We start from the raw sequence: 16,672 nt of genomic DNA on the forward strand, positions 1-16,672 counted from the left end.
AGCACCGCATAAAAATAAACAAATAAAAGAATTCTGTCCATACACAACTACCAAAAAAAGTTTTAAAAAGCAAATTTCTTATTAATATACATATAAACAAAGCTAAAAAATTAATAGCTGCCCCTGGGATTTGCAAGTTCTTTGTTTAAAACATTTTTAAAATGATTAGCTTCTTGCTGATATGGTAGCAAGTGAACATTCCAGTGTTTGAGCACATGAAAGACCTTGCAGTTTTATCGGGGATACCAGAGAAGTTTCCCACCCAAGTTTACCTCTTGACTTTTAATTGACAGAAGGATGTACCAGGAATAACAACATCTAAAGTGAAGACTTAAGAAAAACTTAATAATGACTAGATTATCCTTAGGATTCTGCATTTTCTATGCATTTTTGTATTTTTTAAAAAATAGCATATCTATCACAGAAATTTGGTTAGCATCTTGAAATTGAACATGGCTGTGAGTGTGAGAGAGAGCGAGAGGAGAAAAGGATTTTTTCTCCCAGTGCTGGGGATGGAACCCAGGGCTTCAGACATTGGAGGCAAGTGCTCTACCACTGAGCTCTGTTCCCAGCTTTTTTTTTTCTGTTTTTGATGAGTCATAGTCACCATACCTAGTATTGCAGCTGCCAGGCTTTGATATTGTAACTCCTACTGCCACAAACTTAACAGCCTGTCTGGTTTAATGAAAACATTAAAGGGCTTGACTATAAAAGGAGGTTCCGTAAAATCCTTGGGAAATAGCTAGAAGCAGATGGATTCCCCTTCAGAGACCATAATTCCACAGGCTGTGTAAAGGTCACATGATCTCCAACGCATTCGTCCCTGCCTATTTCTGAAGATTGTGCCTATGGGCTTCCTCTCTCAATCTTATTTGTGAGCTCTTTTTCATTCTCTGACCCAAGAAGGAAAAAAAAAATAAAGCATATTACTGATGTCTTTTACTTATTCTATTATAGTATGTCAGAATAAATGAAAAGAACATTTGTCTGGCAAAAAAAAAAAAAAAAAAAGAGGTAAACAGAAAAAAAATGAAAGAAAAACTATGGAAGGAAAATAAGATGTGGCCCAGATATACAGTCATATAAAATGTATACCATGCCATAAGGCACTGTGTAGCTCTAAAAGCAAGCCTCAGATTTGGCTCTGAGCTTTACCCTACACAGCTAAGAACAAATCAATGACAGGATTCACTTGTCCACAATTTAGACTTTGCTCAGCAGAGAGATGTGAAGACAAGTCCTTAGGGACCTAAAGAGTTGGAACACATTCAGGGAGGCCTTTGGGGTTTGGGTGCTTTTTCCCCAGTTGATTTGAGGAAGAAGTCACTGATCCAATGCTCTGGGGTTCTAGGGGGACCCAGCCTTGCTCCTCCTCATTTTCCCCTCTCCTGAGCCCTGCACTACCTTCTCATAGACAGAAGGTTGGGTTGATTTACTTAGGGGTTACCCTGTTTGGGGAGTATAGTATTTGTTCCTATTCACATTGGCCATGGATTTCCAATTTTGACTGCACATTAGAATTATTTGGGGGAACTTCTCAACTTATGTAACTGTCTGGGTACCACCCAGATTAATGGAATACAGACCAGTGGGAATGGGCCCAGGGATTCTTTATTTTGTCTTAATGCTCCATCGAATTGTATGTACAATGAGAGTAGAGAATGAGCGACAGCTGGGCATACTCTATGATCTACAGAGCTTGACTGTTGATCAGAGTCACTTGAGCAAGTTGTTTAATGTTCCCATTCCTCAGCACTCCACCTCCTAGTCTCTCCAGCTACCTGGAGCCAGAAATTCCATATTTTAAACAAGAACTCCAGGAAATTCTGACGCAGCTGACCCACAGACACAAGAGTCCACAAAGTGTAAAGGAGACTGGGCACCAGTCTGATCTGACCACAGTGGGCCATGGTGCCGCATCCGGTTAACGGAGCCGAGTCCGGCGAGGGATGGCGGGGTTAAAAATACACAGGACACCAAGGTTCTTCATCCAGGAGGGAGCATGTGCGCGCTTTATTGCCAAATTTGTTCCCCTTATATATCTTTTTAACAGCTGCGGGAAATCACTCAAAAGTGAGGAGGGAAGAGTAATAACTGCGTCCTTGGGTTACCGTCACGTCACCGTCCCCTATCAGGAGGCTCGAACAGGTCAAGATGTTCCCGAGAGACACATATGTTCTAGGCAGATAAACAGGGAACCACAAGCCCGCATCTCGGCCTTGTGAGCTGGCCACATTGACATGCATAACAAAGAACTGGGGGTTGAGTCCCCAGGGGCCAGGGTGGGCCTGCTACCAGCACCATGGGACCTTTTGGCCTGTTAAGTACTTTGATTTTGTTTCCTTGCTGGTAAAATGGTTGGAGAAATATTCTGCTGTACTCTACATCCTAGATGGTTGTAAAGATTTCTGGTTGATTCCTAACTAGAATGGGGGCAGGGCTGGGGATGTAGCTCAGTGGTAGAGCAGTTGCTTAACATGTAGGAGACCCTGGGTTTGATCCCCATGACAAAAAAATACAACTCAAATGGTAGTTCCAAGGGGATGGGGGCCTGTTAATTTTTGTATCCCTGGCATGTAGGTCAGTGCTTTGTACACAATAGGCACCTAACTAGATTAAAAATGAACTCATATTTGGGAAATCAGATTAGAAAGGATTAAATGTTTGTGGCACCAGATATGCATTCTTACTTGAGGTGTGTGCACATGTGTATGTGTGTTCAGGGAGAAGGACTGAAATCCACAGACCTATTTTGGATATCCTGGATTTCTAGGTTCATTAATTTCAAGTCTATTTGCTGAGAGCAGTGATGTATGTGAGTTTGGGACCTGGCACAAGAGTGCCCTTTGGCCTAGTTTCTCTCGTGTCAAAATGTGGGTAGATTTATGTGATCCAACCAGAAGATGGTGAAATTTACCACTGCCAGCATAAACACTTCTATAAGAGCCCAACATGCTAAAACAGTGCTGCAAGAGAACAATATTCTTATGGCATGTGTAGCTCTGAAATAAACTTATTATAACAGCATGGGTTTTCTTAACGAAGGAAGGGCAATTTACTGAAGTCTGGATATCACTTTGGTGATATGAGAGATTATCTACAAATAGCACCTTCTGAATAGTAACCAAACCATGACCTTGCTTATGTGAAATGTCCAATTAGAGTACACAAAACAGCACCAAGTGCTGAGATAAGGGAAGTGGGCAGAGCAAGGACTGGGCCGGGTTAGGTTGGGTGCATTGTGTGCCTTAGCCAAGTCAGTTCCCCACCCAAGACCAGGTTCCTCAGCCGTAAAATGACAGACTGAATGATTATCTCTAAGGTTCTTTATCTCTCCAATAGGCTGTGAAGCTCTGATTGTAAAACTGTTAAACCAGAATTCTGGCTACGAACAACCTTTAAACAAGAGGCCTTTTGTAGGGTGGAAGTGGAGAGAGGTCATTCAGCTCAGTGGTTGAGTTCAGGTACTGAACACTAAAAAATAATTACACTTCCCTAAATCCACATGGAAAATCAGAAATGTCTAAAAGCAACATAGAAATGAATCACTGAGACAACTACTGATGCTTTTTTCTTCCTGTTACTACTTATATCAGGATGCATATTAGTTTCCCATGACTGTGCAAAGAAATCACCACAAGCTTGGTGGTTTAAAACAACATAGATCTATCATCTTGCAGTTCTGGAGGTCAGAAGTCTAAAATGCCTTGACAGAGCTTATTTCTTTCTGGAGGTCCTAGGAAATCCCTTTGCTTCTCTTTCCAGCTCCAAGAGGCAGTCTGACCTGTGGTCCTACATCACCCAGCCTCTGCTTCCATCATCTCCGGCTCCCTTACCTCCTGCTTTCCCTTAGGAGAATCCTTTGTTCATATTAGACCCCCTTAGATATAATCCAGGATAATATCTCCATCTTACGGACCATAAATTAATCATGTCTGAAAGTTCCTTTGGCTGACATCCTAGCGTCCTTGTGTTAAGTGTAAAGGTTCAGGATGATAACTCAGACGTTGCAAAACCCTAATCTTCAAAAAACAATGTTGCAAAACCCTAATCCTCAAAAGACATTAAGTAATTGTTCACAGAAGTCCTCTAATTAAGGTAGTACATTGAAGAGTGATGTTTTATAGAGATCTTCTAGTTATAAGAAATGGAAAGAGAGTGAAACTCAGTGGTAGAGCACTTTCTTGCCTAGCAAGCATCAGGCCTAGGTTTTAATCCCAGCACTACCAACAAAGCCAAACAAATGATCACAAACCCCTTCAAAACAAAAACAAACATTTTTCCAGATGTAATACGAATTAAACAGCAAATTCCACATCTCAGAGTTCCTTCCCTCCATTCCTGGACTTCTTGGTAGCTGAGGGCTGCCAGTGAGATGTCTTTGTGTTCTGTTGAGCAGATGCAGATGAGAATATGCTGAGTCTGCTGGGAGAGAGGCTGTCATGCCCCTTGAGGCAAATAAAAATACAGGAGGCTGTATCTACAGTGCATCTTCGAAGCCTTTCATTTAGAGTTTCCCAAATAAAGGGCCTCTCATTCCATGTCAAACAGGAAAACCAACTATTCTGCCCAAGGATATAGGTGAAATGTGAGTTAATCCAAATGGGAGGAATAGTCATCCTATAAAACAAGTGAAATGACTGATGTTGAACCAGAAGATTGGCAAAATCTCAGGAATATGGACCAGTCATAAAGCTTTGAAAGATAAGGAAATAAATATAGGTTCTTCTTCTTACCTGCTCACCCAGTTCCTTGGGAAATGTAGTTACATGTAACTATTACTCATATGCAGGTGAAACTTTGCACTGTTACCCACAAGGAAATATCTGATATACCATTGATTAAATTTGCTAAGTTCTTTGGTGACTTTAAAGAGCATCTCTCTATATATTTTATTTAATTCTCACAATAATCCTTTGAAATGGTTGATAGGCTTTTTAAATCTGTGTTTACAGATAAGGAAACTAGCTCAGAGGGATGCAATGACTTTCTTAAGGTCACACAGAAAATTAATGACACAGGTAGGATTTGAACCCAGATCCTGTTCTGCTTTTGACTGTCTCCCTATAAGATAGTCCATCTGTTGCCTTAATGCCTCCTTCCTCACTTTTGAACTATTCCTAGTTTCTCCCAAACTCTACCATCTTACTTCACAAAGTGTGGCTAGCTAGTATGCAAAGAAGAGCATGAGTGTCCTCAGGGAGTCTGTCAGAAATGCCACATTTTTTTCCACCTCTTCTCCAGCCTCAGATCTCAGGTAGTTCCTGTGTACAACCAAGTTTAACAAGTACAGTTTGGTCAAATTTGATCATCCAGGCCTGACTGATACTCTCAAGTGGCTCCTTCACTTCCCTTCTCCCTGCAAAACATGGTCAGGGCCCAAGCAACAGAGTTCCACTCATTTCCTCTCTCCTTTCAGAACTTCCCCCTACAGGTCACTGGTTTTATAGGTTCAGAACTCCTCAGTCCTCTTCATTTTCCCTTGAAGGTTCTCATGCTGGTATCTGGTCACTTTAGCAAAGACTCTACTTCAGGAAGTTTCCTCACAAAAGTCCGTAGCAGAGCATGTTTTCCTAAGAAGTTGGATCTGACTTCATTGTTTTCTTTAGGAGAGCCTGCAACTTCTCTTTGGGATAATCAAAGAGAAGCAATTTGTTCTTCCTTCCCCTCAATTATGAGAATCTGTGGCAGCAATAGCAAGACATATTGGCAGCAAAGGGAGGGAAGGAAGATAAGGAGTCAAAATAGCCCAGATAATCAATCAATTGGGGTTAGTTTGGGGAGAGAAAAGAGAACAGATAATTAACTTGGAAAAGTTATTCTCTCACTTTCTTGCTTTCTCTACATTCTCATCTCCACCCCTTAAACATTAAGAAACATCATTTTTAAAAGCACAAAAATTGTCAAAATCTTTCAGGCTCCCAGGTCAGAGGCATTAAAAATTCAAAAATAAACAATGATTAAAAAACAATTAAAACCACCACAACAAAAAAGAACCCTGAAATTTGCCTGATGAAAACAGAAACTAGGAAAACACCAAGCCAAAGTTTTAAGACCTAGCAAGTACAAGTTTAAATTTCAAAGAAAGGGGTGGCAGGGGAGGGCATCCCTGGTCTTGTTGGCAGGAAACATACCTATACCCCCAGCAGGGGCCAGAATATGTTTTACACTCCAGAGGAGATCGAAAGGCCAACATACTCAAACCGGCCCTAATTTATGATAGGCCAGTTGGGAAGAATGTGGTATTTGTTGATTGTTATCTCTGTAAAGAATGGTGTCTTTGGAAGAGCTGGGTTGATCCCACTGGAAGTATTGAGTGTAAACTTGGAATATATTCATGGTTTTCTGCAAGTCTGATAAAGTTGAAAAATCCACCCATTCTTAGAAGGGGATGGGACTGTAGATTGTATGCCCAGGCTTGTTCTAGGAGAGTCCTTCTAGACTGATCCAGTGGCTCTTTGACAAGTCTCAGAAGGTTGGCCGTAGAGATTGCTCTTTAGCTCTCTCAGCTGAGTTTTATTTCCCCTGCTGGGAATCCTGTGACTACTTGGCCACTTACATCTGAGACTGGGCAGAAAGGGCTGGAAGAATTCAGGAAGGAAACCTCAGGATTTAGGATGCCAATGTCTTGTAAGATAGGAAGTCTAATCTTAAGAAGTCTAATCGTCCCTCCTAAGAAGGAAGGTTTTTTCTTAAGACAGGAACTGATGTGTAGGTCTGATTGAGTTTCACTTCACGGCAATGCCTTCAGAGTTTACAGATTACACCTCAAATTGAGAGTCTTTGCTACCAGGATTGTCCCCTGGATAGAGAAGTGCTCCTTGGTCTCCATAGTTGCTGGCTTTATTCTAGGCCCCTGCACTCTTCTCCTGTTCCCTTCCTTCCTCCCCACAGGACACACAAGAAGAGTAAATACAGCTGCTTATTTCAGGCTTAGCCCCAAGTCTAGGGGGATGGGATGGAGCTGTAACTCTGTGCTTCAATTTCAGGGACCCAGTGTGTTCTATCCTGTCAGTGTTTAGGGATGGGGATGAGAGGGAATAATCCATTTCAGAACATTCATTGCACATGGAAATCTTTAGCTCTGCATCAGCACAAGTGTCAGAAAGGGCCGTCCTACTCAATCATTGTTCATTTAAAATACACCAAACAGTGCCACAGATGGGGGAGGGGAATGAGGCATTTGGCAAGACTCACCTTCATACCTACCTGGAGAGGAGGAGAAAGAGACCTGGCTAACTGTATCTGATAAATTCTAGCCGGTAAACTTTCCCCCAAATCCAGCGATAAGAATCCCGCCTATAACCTGATTCTCATACAGGGAAATATTTTCTCTTTAGCAAGTGTGTCCTTGAGGGCTTAAAGATGAGGGCTCAGAGGTTTCAAACTGGCTGCTGGTGGGGGGGGATCCAGTTTGCAGATCTGTTTTATTTGGCACTTGCAATGGTTTTCTCTTTTAAAATTAGTTTCCAACACTAACAGAGCAAAAGGTTTCAAATACATATCTATATTACTGTCATTTCTTGGAAAAAAAAATAGAAGTTCTGGTTCCTATAAGTCCCAAATTCCACAAAGTTCACACACACACAGTCAACCCACCTGTCCTCACCACCCTAAACTGACCTGCTTTATTCTCTTACCTCTTCTGTCCATTTCAGGAAATGATTGGTAAATGCTTTGTTCGGTTTCCCGACTACTTTGCTGACACAACACCATTTTGGAATAACAGAAAAACTTGGACTTTTGTTTCTGAATCTCTCAATTCAGTCTCCCAACCTTGCAGGATCTCACAGATTCACTTTTCTTCTGGTTAGGATGCTGGAACCGTGGAGGAGTCAGGGGGAAAATGGTTCAAAAACTTTAGGCTATGAAGTAAGCCATTTTCTTTGACTTTTCTAAGACTCAGAATACCTGCCACAGATCTGTTTTTTGATTTTTTCTTTAAAAAACTAAGGGTGAAAATTCTAATTTAGTAAGTACTTTGAATTGTTTGACAGTAGGAGGCTACTGAAGCCCAAAGCATTTATTATCATTACAGTTTATGACAATAGCAACAGAGTAGCAAATTGCTTTATTGACACTGAACTTGGGTAAGTATCTATCTCTGAAACTAAGAATTATTTCAAAATTCTACCTACTACAGTCAGCTATGCACACTATTTAGTGAATAAAGTTTTTAAGGTGAAATTTACCTAATATAAAAATTTAAAAGTAAACGATTTAGAAGTATTTAGTACATTTCAGTGCTATGCAGACCACTAACTTTATCTAGTTCCAAAATCTTTTCATTACTCCCAAAGGAGTCCTCATACTATGTTAAGCAATTGATTCTTTTTCTCCTTCCTCCCTGTCCCTGGTAACTACCATCTCTGTGGATTTACTTGGATATTTCATATGAATAGAATCAGACAATATGTAACCTTTCTTGTCTAGTTTCTTTTACTCTTTTTAATGTTTTCAAAGTTCATCCCCCTTATAGCATGTATCAGAACTTCATCCATTCTAATGGCTGAATGATATTGTGAATAAGTTTTAATTAAAAAACAGAGAATCTATTCTTGGTACTTCTGGCTTTTTGCTCATTGATTGCTAATATACCAAAGGGAATTAAGACTTGAAATGACAGAGGAAAGCAGGTTCTCTATTTACAAGGCCTCTTACCAAGAAAGTAGTTTTAAAGAGATATACACAGGTAGGGACATAAAACTATTTCCAGGAGTGGAGAGAATAGAGTAGGAAGAAACACTTAACAATTAAGTGTTTGCCTTACTTAAAGTAAATATGCAAGTTAAATTTCCCTCAAGTTTATGCTGCAAGTTGCCTTTTGGCAACTTTAAATTAGATTGGTGTGCATGGTGTAATGGTGCACACCTATATTCCCAGCAGCTTGGAGGCTGAGGCAGGAGGATAACAAGTTCAAAGCCAGCCTCAGCAATTTAGAGAGGACCTAAGCACTTAGCAAGACCCTGCCTCAAAATAAAAAATAAAAAAGGGTTAGGGATGTGGCTCAGGGTTAAGCGCCTCTGGGTTCAATCCCTGGTGCCAAAAAAAAAAAAAAATAGGTGGGTGTAAGAGGACTATTTCTTTATACCTATACCAAGCCAACTGTGGAGGGGTTGGAGCGTTGGAAGATGGTATATTCCCTAAAGCCATTCAGTTTCCTAACTGCCATGCAGATGAAGATGCCAACCACAGAATAACAGAATAATAGCAATGAACAAACACATCCTGAGCTTTACCCAGGTCTCCTGTATAGGGCCTAGTAGCCCCACTCTCAGATGGGGAAACTGAAGCACAGCACAGTTAAATAATTTACCAGTGGTTACACAGCAGGTTAGTCATAGAGCAAAACATACTAAAGTAGTTTGAGGGCGGAGCCTATCCTGTGAACCACTGTATGATATTATCTGTTTTACAACACGTGTGACAAGGTACTACATGGTTCTGGCCATTGGGGATGGGAATGGGGGATGCACAGGAAGGGAGAAGATGGGAAGATGGCAATGCAGACCTGCCACTCATAAAGTTGAAGGAAGGATCTGGCCCAGGTTCCACCATAGTTGCCTCTGTGCCCTCTTAGACATGTAAAACAGATGTGGAAGAAGACCTTTGATGACACCATGGTTTGCCATTTTAGCCTGCATAAGAATCACAGGTTATAGGACCCTACCTGCAGAGAGTCTGCTGCAGTAGGTCGAGCACAGGAAGGTGATTTTCTGCAGGTTCCCAGGTGTTTCTCATGTTATGTGGTCCTCAGACTGCAGTTATTTACTTATTTATTTTCATACTTGGAATTGAATCCGGAGGTACTTTATCAATGAGCTACTTTGCTAATTTTTTAAATTTTTTATTTAGAGAGAGGTTCTTCCTAAATTGATGAGGGTCTCTTCCTAAATTGAGGAGGGTCTCTTCCTAAATTGATGAGGGTCTTGCTAAATTGCTGAGGCTGTCCTTGAGCTATGGATCCTCCTGCCCCAGCCTCTGGAGTTCCTGGGATTATAGGTGTACATTGCCACATCTGGCCTCAGACCACATTTTGAAAGACATTTGTCAGTTTCATACAAGATCCACTGTTGTTTCTTTCCTCTTTGGAAAAGCAACAGCTGCAGAGGCTATTTTGGGCCAGCAAGGACCCAAAGAAGGTCACAGCTCAAAGGCCAAGTGAAACCAGTCCTGGGTAGAGCCTAGGAATGGGGTTCCTGGTGGTGCATGAAGTGCTTAACTACTTAGAATGGGGGTGGGGAAGAGATGGGGCTGGATCTGCACTCCTAAATGCTTTGAGCTCTGGCAACGCGTACCCTCATGAATGTTTTAATAGACTGAAACAGCCAGTTTCAGCATGGAGCAAATTCGCATGAGTCAGCTTCCCCAGCCCCCAAACAGCTGAGTCATACCCTTTTGTCCTAAGTCACCTGGTCCTGCAGCCCAGTGGAGAAAGCAAACAAAGCCCTCAGTGTGTGGCCTTGAAATAAGTCCCCAGAAACCTTCATGTCCTGGGTTCTATGAAGGAGAAAAAGAAAATTCAGAATCTAAAGCCATTCAAAAGCATGTGCACTGACTCTTCTCCCATGTCACAGGCTGAGTTTAAGAAATGATAATTAAGTGAAAACTCTTTCAAAAATTTGTTGGTTCAGCAATCGATTAATTACTGAATCTTTCCCCCTAAGCTTTTTAGTCAAAATATGCTTGGAGCTGAGATGTAGTTTGGCAGTAGAGTATTTACTTAGCATGTACCAGGGTCTGGGTTTGATTCCCAACCCCAGAAAGAAAAAAAAAAAAAAAAAAAAAAAAAGAGTTCTTTGAGAAAAACCAAAACCAGAGATTAACTTTTTGACACTTTGTTCCCCTGTCGTATCACATCCATGTAGGGCCTAATTTATAAACTGTCTAAAGATTAAAATGACAGTGCTCAATAGACAAGTGCTTTCCTAGGCACAGAACTGCTGGAGCCTGAATCAAACACAGGTCCCTGGCTTCTAAAGGAAATGCTGAACTCATAGTAGGAAAGGTGGAAAAGAGAGAAATGAATAAAGAGGAGGAAAAATCCTACAGAGATAACCACTGGCATTGTCCAGTGAATTACCTTCTACATATTTACTATTTATATAGTATACCCTTATCTATTCAATTTTGTACCAGACTTTGGTAATACGGCATTTAATTCTACATGATATTCCAAACTCTGAATGTACTATAATTTGACCTTTTCTTTCTCCTTCTATGCTAAAGTCATTTCCATATATTTGACTTTTATAGATGAACATCCTTTTGCATTTTTCCTCTCTAGCTTCCACATGTGAGAGAATATATGGCCTTTGACTTTCTGAGTTTGGCTTATTTCACTTAACAAAATGTTCTCCAGTTCCATCCATTTACGGGCAAATGCCATAATTTCATTCTTCTTTAAGGCTGAGTAATATTCCATTGTGTATATACACCACATTTTTTTTTTAAAATCCATTCATTTGTTGAGGGGCATCTAGGTTGGTTCCATAGCTTGGCTATTATGAGTTGAGCTGCCATAAACATTGATGTGGCTGTGTCACTTAGTATGCTGATTTTAAAATCAATATACTAGAGAATATCTTTTCTAATTGACCATGGAAAGAGAAAACTGGCTGTGACAGGTTCAGTGAGACTCAGCTGGACTTGCTTCCTAACTCCTCTTGCCTCCCTAGATACAGGGAACTGGACAGCAGGGGTCCAACTCAGGTTTGCAGGGGAGGTGAGGGTGTGTGTGATGTCTTAGGCCCCATGGACAGCTCAGCTCATGGGGGGGCAGGTAGCAAACTTCTAAAGAGAAGTCAGATTTGCGCATCTGGCTTCTGTGCCATTTGAAATACCCTTTCCTGATGGTTCCTAGGCAGTCTGACCTATTGGGGTATGCCCTGTAGTTGACCATTTTCACCAGATATTAAAAATTTAGAGATTCATAGTTTAGGAATATTAATTGTCTAGAAGCATTCTGAGGCCTCAGCTTTAGCATTAATGGATCTAAACCAACCAACCAACCAACCAACCAACCAAAAAACTAATGGTGTTCCCTGAACCTCAGCTCCATCCCTGGTCCTTTAAACCAAACTGGCCCACCCTTATTCTACCTAAGTGAGCACATTAAACCCAGCTATGGGCAACAGAACCTCTCCACAATATTTATACAAGATCTTATTTGCATTTGTAATCCTTGCTCTTCTTGTTTTTTTAATCTTTTGACTCACTGTCTTTCAGGTTTTGACATCTGCTTCTGTCTCACCTTTGTCTTGGAACCTCACTTAATTTCAATGTCAATGTACATCAGGTAAAAGGCCTCAGTCCCAGGGAACTTCACCCCTGCCCTGATAGGCCCTCTTCCAAGAAAGGAGAAACTCTGGTTTCCTTCTAAGGCACATCTGCTTTGGAATGGCCTGTGTGGGAGCCAGAGGCTGGCAATTCATCTGAATCCTGACAGGTCACATGCCCTTCCACTCATTTTGGCTAATTTACTAGGAAATATCCAAGAAATGGTGAGAGAGAAGGGTCATGGGGCATCTCTATGCCTGTTGGTCACTCTAGCTCTCACTTTGTCATGAAGGGACACACAAGAAAAACATACTTGTCTGACAAACTAATTGAATGGATTTAGCCCCAGTGATCAATAGCTTACCTTATGGGGCATCCATCTTGTCTTTATCAGCAATTTGATACATGGGAACTAGAGCCTGCATTTCAATACACTGTGGTCATCTTTCCGCACATAAATCGAAGTGGCCTCAAAAGCTTCAAAGGCCAGACATTATCAAGGTCTGTTAGCCTTTGTGATCTAGGTGTGATCATTCCTGCTCTGCCTGGGGTTGAGACTGAGCGATCTTAGGAAACATCACTCTGAGCACAAACTTTCACTGCTCAAAATCATGCCAAAGTCCTTGCTGTGACCAGGAGCTCTCCTTGCTCTGGTCCCTGTCTGCTTCTCTGACCTCTCTTTTCCACTCGCCCCATGGCTTGGTCTGTTTTTGTTATAGGCCTTTCCCAGTATTGCTTCTGAACATACCAGCTCAGTTTCCTCTGCCTGGAACATTTTCTCTCAGACTTATATGGCCCTATTTCTCACTTCATTCAGGTTACCTCAAATGTCATCTACTCAGAAAGACCTTCCCTGATCACTGAAATACAACAGCAGCTTCTGTCATTCTCAATTTCCTGCTGTATTTTCCTCGTAGCACTTAGCCCTGACATTTTATTCACATACATGTACACTCCTTTTGTTAGAATGTAACCTCTGTGAAGGCAGGAACATTGATTTGTTCTTCTGTTTTCCCACCCTGATTAGTAACTGACAGAGTAGATATCTCACATATGATAGCTCAAAAATATTCAAATATGAATGCCATAGTATATACAAGTCTAAGAGAAAAACTGCCTTTTAAGAACTCAATTATAGCTTCATTTGCACTACCCAGGGCTCTATGATTATCATGATAGGAAAATCACTTCTAATCTATAAAGGATTATTTAAGGAAAATTCTCTAAAATAGCTTTTAATGAGAATTATGTGTGAGATTATTCATATATATGAATAATATATATATATAATTAATATTAATTAATATTAATTAATCCTCCTTGAATCCCATTAAGGCAGATATATCATTAGCACAGATAAGAACAACTGGTCTAGGTAAAATTATAACTTAAATAATGCCATGTGTATTGAAGGTACCAGATCCAGGAACTCAGATTCCTGAGTTCAATAGCCAGTTTTTTTTTTCTATTATGACACACTGTCTCCCATAGGGTCTGGTCAGAGACATTTACCATGCAGTATTCATTCAGAAAGAGTGAGCTCATAGCTATTTTGTCCCTAGATTTCTGATACCAATCAGCCCAGCAAATGATGGCACAAAATAAGTAAAACATAAAAGACTTTGAGACATTTGTGACCTTCCCTTAAGCACCAGAAACCTCCACATCTTGTTATACAGTGGACACAGTTGATTTTGAGGTCTTTCAAAGATGGTAGAAAGTCTAGGTTTCAGAGGAAGTAAATAGCAAAAACAGTTGGTTCTCATAGAAGGTAATATATACTCATTCTTTTATTTAATAATTACTTATTGAGTGATGACATGGGCTACCCACAGAGATAAGCACTATGGATGTGGTGATGAATAAATAAGATGAACATTGTCTTTGGCTTCACAGAGCTTACAGACTAGAAAGAATCTCACAGAGCTAAAATTATGTTGTTTCCATAAAATTGTTATGTTTTCATTTATACATTTACTCAAGAATTATTTATTGTTGGGTGCAGTGACATACATCTATAATCCTGACAGCTCAGGAGGCTGAGGTAGGAGGATCATAAGTTAGAGGCCAGCCTCAGCAACTTAGGGAGACCCTAAGCAACTTAGTGAGACCCTATATTTAAAAAAAAAGAATTATTTATTGATTATATACTACATGCCAATTTTGTGTTAAGAGCAGACAACAGTGAGCAAAACCAGATATGATTCCTGCCCTCATGGAACCTACAGTCTAATGAGGGAAACATTAAATAATCCTGTGCATATCTGGTCAAATAAAGGAAACAAGACAGGCTTAATTTTCTTAAGTGATTCTTGTTTGAGGAAGTACCATTTACACATTCTCTCCCAGGCTTATGTGGCCTTGTTTCTCACTTACACTGAGATTTGAAGGACTGAGTTAGAAATTAACTAGGCAATGGGGGAAAGGAAAACATTCTAGGTAATCCAAATAGCATATGAGAAGATCATGTTGTAGAAGAAAAGATGGTAAGCAGGAAGTCTGAAAGAGGCTAGTGCGGCTGGAGAGCTGGGAATAAGAAGCATTCTGATGGCAGAGGAGCCTGAGAAGTAGCTGGAGGAAAACCATAGTGCATTGTATCTGACAAATGTATTAAGTCAAAATTGTGCAGTGTGCTTTTCCAGTTGGTTTCCAGATAAGGCTCATGGTACTGTATCAACTGCATGCCCGGGAAACACAAATGAAGCAGAGAGGCTCACTACACAAAAGAAGAAGAGAGGCTCACTGCACAAGCAAGAGGGAAGAAGACTAATGGCTAGGATTCACACTAAAACCAAGACTATGCTTCTTACCACGGAGGGTGACACTGAAAAACGAATAACTTTTTTGGATCTTCTTCTCCACAGTGTCGCATGTCGTAGAGGAACAAAATGCTGTTTTGGAAGCCCACGGAGTTAGATTTCAATTCTTCATCTGCTACCTCTAAGTTTCTCGGGTATTAAATAGAAATAGAAATATTTCCTTTTCCGGGTTCTTAGAATTAAATAAGACACTGTTAAAGTACTTGGCACAGTGTTTGATTCTTAGCATGAACTCCTAAAAGACACGAGGTTATAAAGATCTGATTAGATTGTTCATGTGAAAGCAAAATGAGCCCTATTACTCATGTTAAGAGTCAGGAACCTACTTTTTCTGAGCCTGTTCTAATGTTCTTTACGAAAGTCGGGCCATTGTTTCCCTCATCCACTAGGTGCACCATAAAAGCCACCGTCATTCTTTTTTAAGCTCTCTCTCTCTCTCTCCTCTCTCTCTCTTCTCTCTCTCTCACTTTTCTCTTGTTTGAGGTTGTTCGTTTCTAGACTTATGGGTGTTCTTCCATTTGGAAATCTCTGTTCCCCATCAGGCTGGGAAACCATACAGGAGAAGAAATACCTACCACGCTCAGTCTGGGCCTGCCCTACCGTGGTCAGAGGTCTGCCCAAAGTAGCTGGTCGCGACGCGGCCGGACGGGCCAATCAGAAGAAGTTTGGCCCTCTGCAGTTTCCGTCCGCTCACTAGGAGGCGCTGCGGTGGCGGCAGCGGNCCGCGCGTCCCTCTGCGTTACCTTCCCGGGCGCCAGGGCACGGTACCTGCGTGCACCTGCCGGTGCGGGACGCGTAGGTTTAGTCCCCGCATCGCAGGTGCACGTGCGGTGGGGTTGCCTTAGGTGCCCTTCTTCTGGGGTCCGAACTGCCGGGATGGGGACTTGTCTGGTCTCCTGTTTATCTCGTGGTACGTACGTACAGATTCGGGGTGGCCGGGTGGATTGAGCCTCCTTTTTCACTTACACGTGGAGCTGCCTTTTTCACTTACTCATGTGCTCTCCCTGTATATGATTGGTTGTTAGTGGTATCCACATCTTCTGGAGCAACTTTCACTTTTTGCCTTGATTAGCTTTCTTACTTTTAAAATGAAATGAATGAGAAAGAAATAATATGTGTCCAGACTGTACTATAAATTCGGTTTTGTGTGTGTGTGTGTGGGGGGGGGGGCACTGTTGAAAGGGTCTAGTGTAGTGTTCTTTCTGAGATTTACAGCCCCCAAATCTGAAGGCTATGGAGTCTCAATGGAAAACCCATTCGAAACTTTGCACACAATTTCAGAAGTTCTCAAATTGTCTTTGGGGGTGCCCTAGGTTAGTGACTGTAAGGTTTAACCTTTTGTTTTTAAAAAGACCTTTAGGTGTGTTAGGAAAGGTGATTAAGTTGGGGGTATTGTAATAAATGTCTGAAAGTTAATAAAATCATAAGTCAGCAGTTTTCAACAATCATTGTGTTTTAAAAACTTTTTCTTTGATTGCAAAGTGCTGAAAGCTTTTTAAGGACTTTCTGGAACACCCCTAACCCTCTCTTTTTCCTTATTTGTAATGCATTGAAACTTTTTTTTTTTTTTTTTT

At 41.0% G+C, this 16,672-nt stretch overlaps 1 protein-coding gene across 1 annotated transcript in view; it reads left to right on the forward strand.

Moving 5' to 3' along the window:
• Window positions 1–16,672, forward strand: part of Ermp1 (endoplasmic reticulum metallopeptidase 1) — a 59,153-nt gene that overhangs the window by 2,022 nt on the left and 40,459 nt on the right. The window contains exons 2-3 of the mRNA XM_015492861.2: window positions 12,229–12,298; window positions 15,641–16,008. Of these exons, the coding sequence (XP_015348347.2) occupies window positions 12,229–12,298; window positions 15,641–16,008 (438 nt within the window). The remainder of the gene's footprint in view (window positions 1–12,228; window positions 12,299–15,640; window positions 16,009–16,672) is intronic.

This window comes from Marmota marmota, unplaced genomic scaffold (genome assembly GCF_001458135.2).
Source record: "Marmota marmota marmota unplaced genomic scaffold, marMar, whole genome shotgun sequence".
In the NCBI taxonomy this organism is placed as follows: Eukaryota; Metazoa; Chordata; class Mammalia; order Rodentia; family Sciuridae; genus Marmota; species Marmota marmota.